Source organism: Nicotiana tabacum, chromosome 12, assembly GCF_000715075.1.
Source record: "Nicotiana tabacum cultivar K326 chromosome 12, ASM71507v2, whole genome shotgun sequence".
Taxonomy (NCBI): domain Eukaryota; kingdom Viridiplantae; phylum Streptophyta; class Magnoliopsida; order Solanales; family Solanaceae; genus Nicotiana; species Nicotiana tabacum.
This window is the reverse complement of record NC_134091.1, coordinates 52975143-52976923: the sequence shown is the minus strand read 5'-3', so window position 1 is coordinate 52976923 and position 1781 is coordinate 52975143. Positions and strand designations below refer to the sequence as shown.

The window sequence follows — 1781 nt, the reverse complement described above, 5'->3', positions numbered from 1 at the left end:
ATAACGGATATCCATTATACCCGGCTACATAATTCAAATATATTTGGTGAAAAGCAAAAGCTTCCACCTTTGCACTTTTTCCCTCCTCCCCAATATTGAACTATATGCTTTCCACGTTCATATAATGTATTAATTCATATAAAAATAGACTTATCAACGTTTACCATTCAAACATTTTCCCATCAATTCTATTCTTCTTCTAATTCTCAATTCCTCCTACCTTTCCCACTATGGGTTCTTGCATTAGTAAATGCAACCCCCAAAAAGATTTCCAAGAAGAAGATAATCACCTTGATAACCATGAATGTGTTAGAGATAAGCTTGTGATTTCACAAGCTCCCATATCTCCAAAAATTTCTCTTCCTTCTTCTTCTTCAACTATTCAAAAACGTGTCTCTTCTTCTCCTTCTTCATCATCTTCTTCAGTATCTCTTTCTTCGTTTTCCTCTATTGTGACTAACACAACATTATCTTCATCTTTGTCGTCGTCATCTTCCTCCTCTTCATCCTCTTGTTTCAAGGATCGTTCTTTCTCGAACGACTTCTTATTATCTTGTGCCCAAGAACACGACCATATACTTGACATCAAGAAAATAAATAAAGGAACTACTTGTGTTACTCAAAGTATGTCATCAACCATGTTGCGATCATCATCATCATCATCCTCTTTATCGAAACCACCTAGTCCTCGAAGGGAGTGCAATTCGACAACCCCTAAGAAAAGGCCACGTGCCAATTCGCCAACAATAGTTCGACAAAAGAGTTTTAGAAAAGAACCTGATCAACAACTCAAGGGAGGAAATATTGGTAACAATACTCTAAATGCTACTTCTACATATCATCATTTTCCTAATAGAACAACCCTTAAGTCACCATCTCCAAGTCGAAGATTTCCCTCAAATTTGAACGGTGACAGCTCGTTTAGAAGATCGGTTGTTTCCAAAGGGAATAATGGGAATATTTTATCAAGATCCTCGTCTTTGAGAAGAGAGAACCATATCAATAATAATCAGCCAGCAATTACTCCAAAACGTGAAGGAAAAATGAGAAATGCACTTCAGGTTTCTCCAAAGATCGATGAAATGGAAATTGGAGAAGTGAAATCAAGTCACGATTTGGACTCCTTTCTCATGGAGGACATTAACAATCCTCTTATTGCCTTGGATTGTTTTATTTTTCTCTAGAGCGAGATCTCTTTGTACAAAAAAAAATCACTTTTTTGTTTAAGTTTTTTTTCTTTTCTTTTCTTTCATTGGGTCTCAAGAGGAGTTGAACCTAAAATTTAACTAAGTCAAGAATTATAATGGTGAAAGTATGGGACTTTCTACCATGTTAAGACTTGTCTTGTTGGAACGACAAGCATGTTGATAATGTGTGATTTATTTCATGTTTACATTTTTTTTTAAAATTTCACTCTTTTTTATTATAATTACTGTATATTCCTTCAAAACTATCAATTCGATAGGAGATAAAAGGAAAGATTTGTGGTGTTTGTTTGAATTCTTTGATTGAGATGAGTATAATTGTTCTGAATGTGTATACTTTGTCACCCAATGTTATTTCTCTTTCATAAAGAAAATGAATGTAGCTTGTGCAGTACATTAATTTTAGCTTTTTATTTTTGAAAGTCTTAAATTACTTCTTTCTTTTTTTCACTTCGACAGCTTGGTTGGTTGGTCTTGGATAATGACAATTAGATATGCAAATCTTGCTAAGTGTCAATTGTCAACTACATCATTCTGGAATTAGTTAGAAACAGGCATTTGATTTTTATGAAAAGC

General features: G+C 34.1%; 1 protein-coding gene across 1 annotated transcript; it reads left to right on the top strand.

Moving 5' to 3' along the window:
- Positions 1-230: 230 nt before the first annotated feature.
- LOC107770514 (uncharacterized) lies at positions 231-1184 on the top strand. Its single transcript, XM_016589834.2, has one exon. The coding sequence runs from the start codon at positions 231-233 to the stop codon at positions 1182-1184; it is 954 nt and encodes a 317-aa protein (XP_016445320.1).
- Positions 1185-1781: the final 597 nt, after the last annotated feature.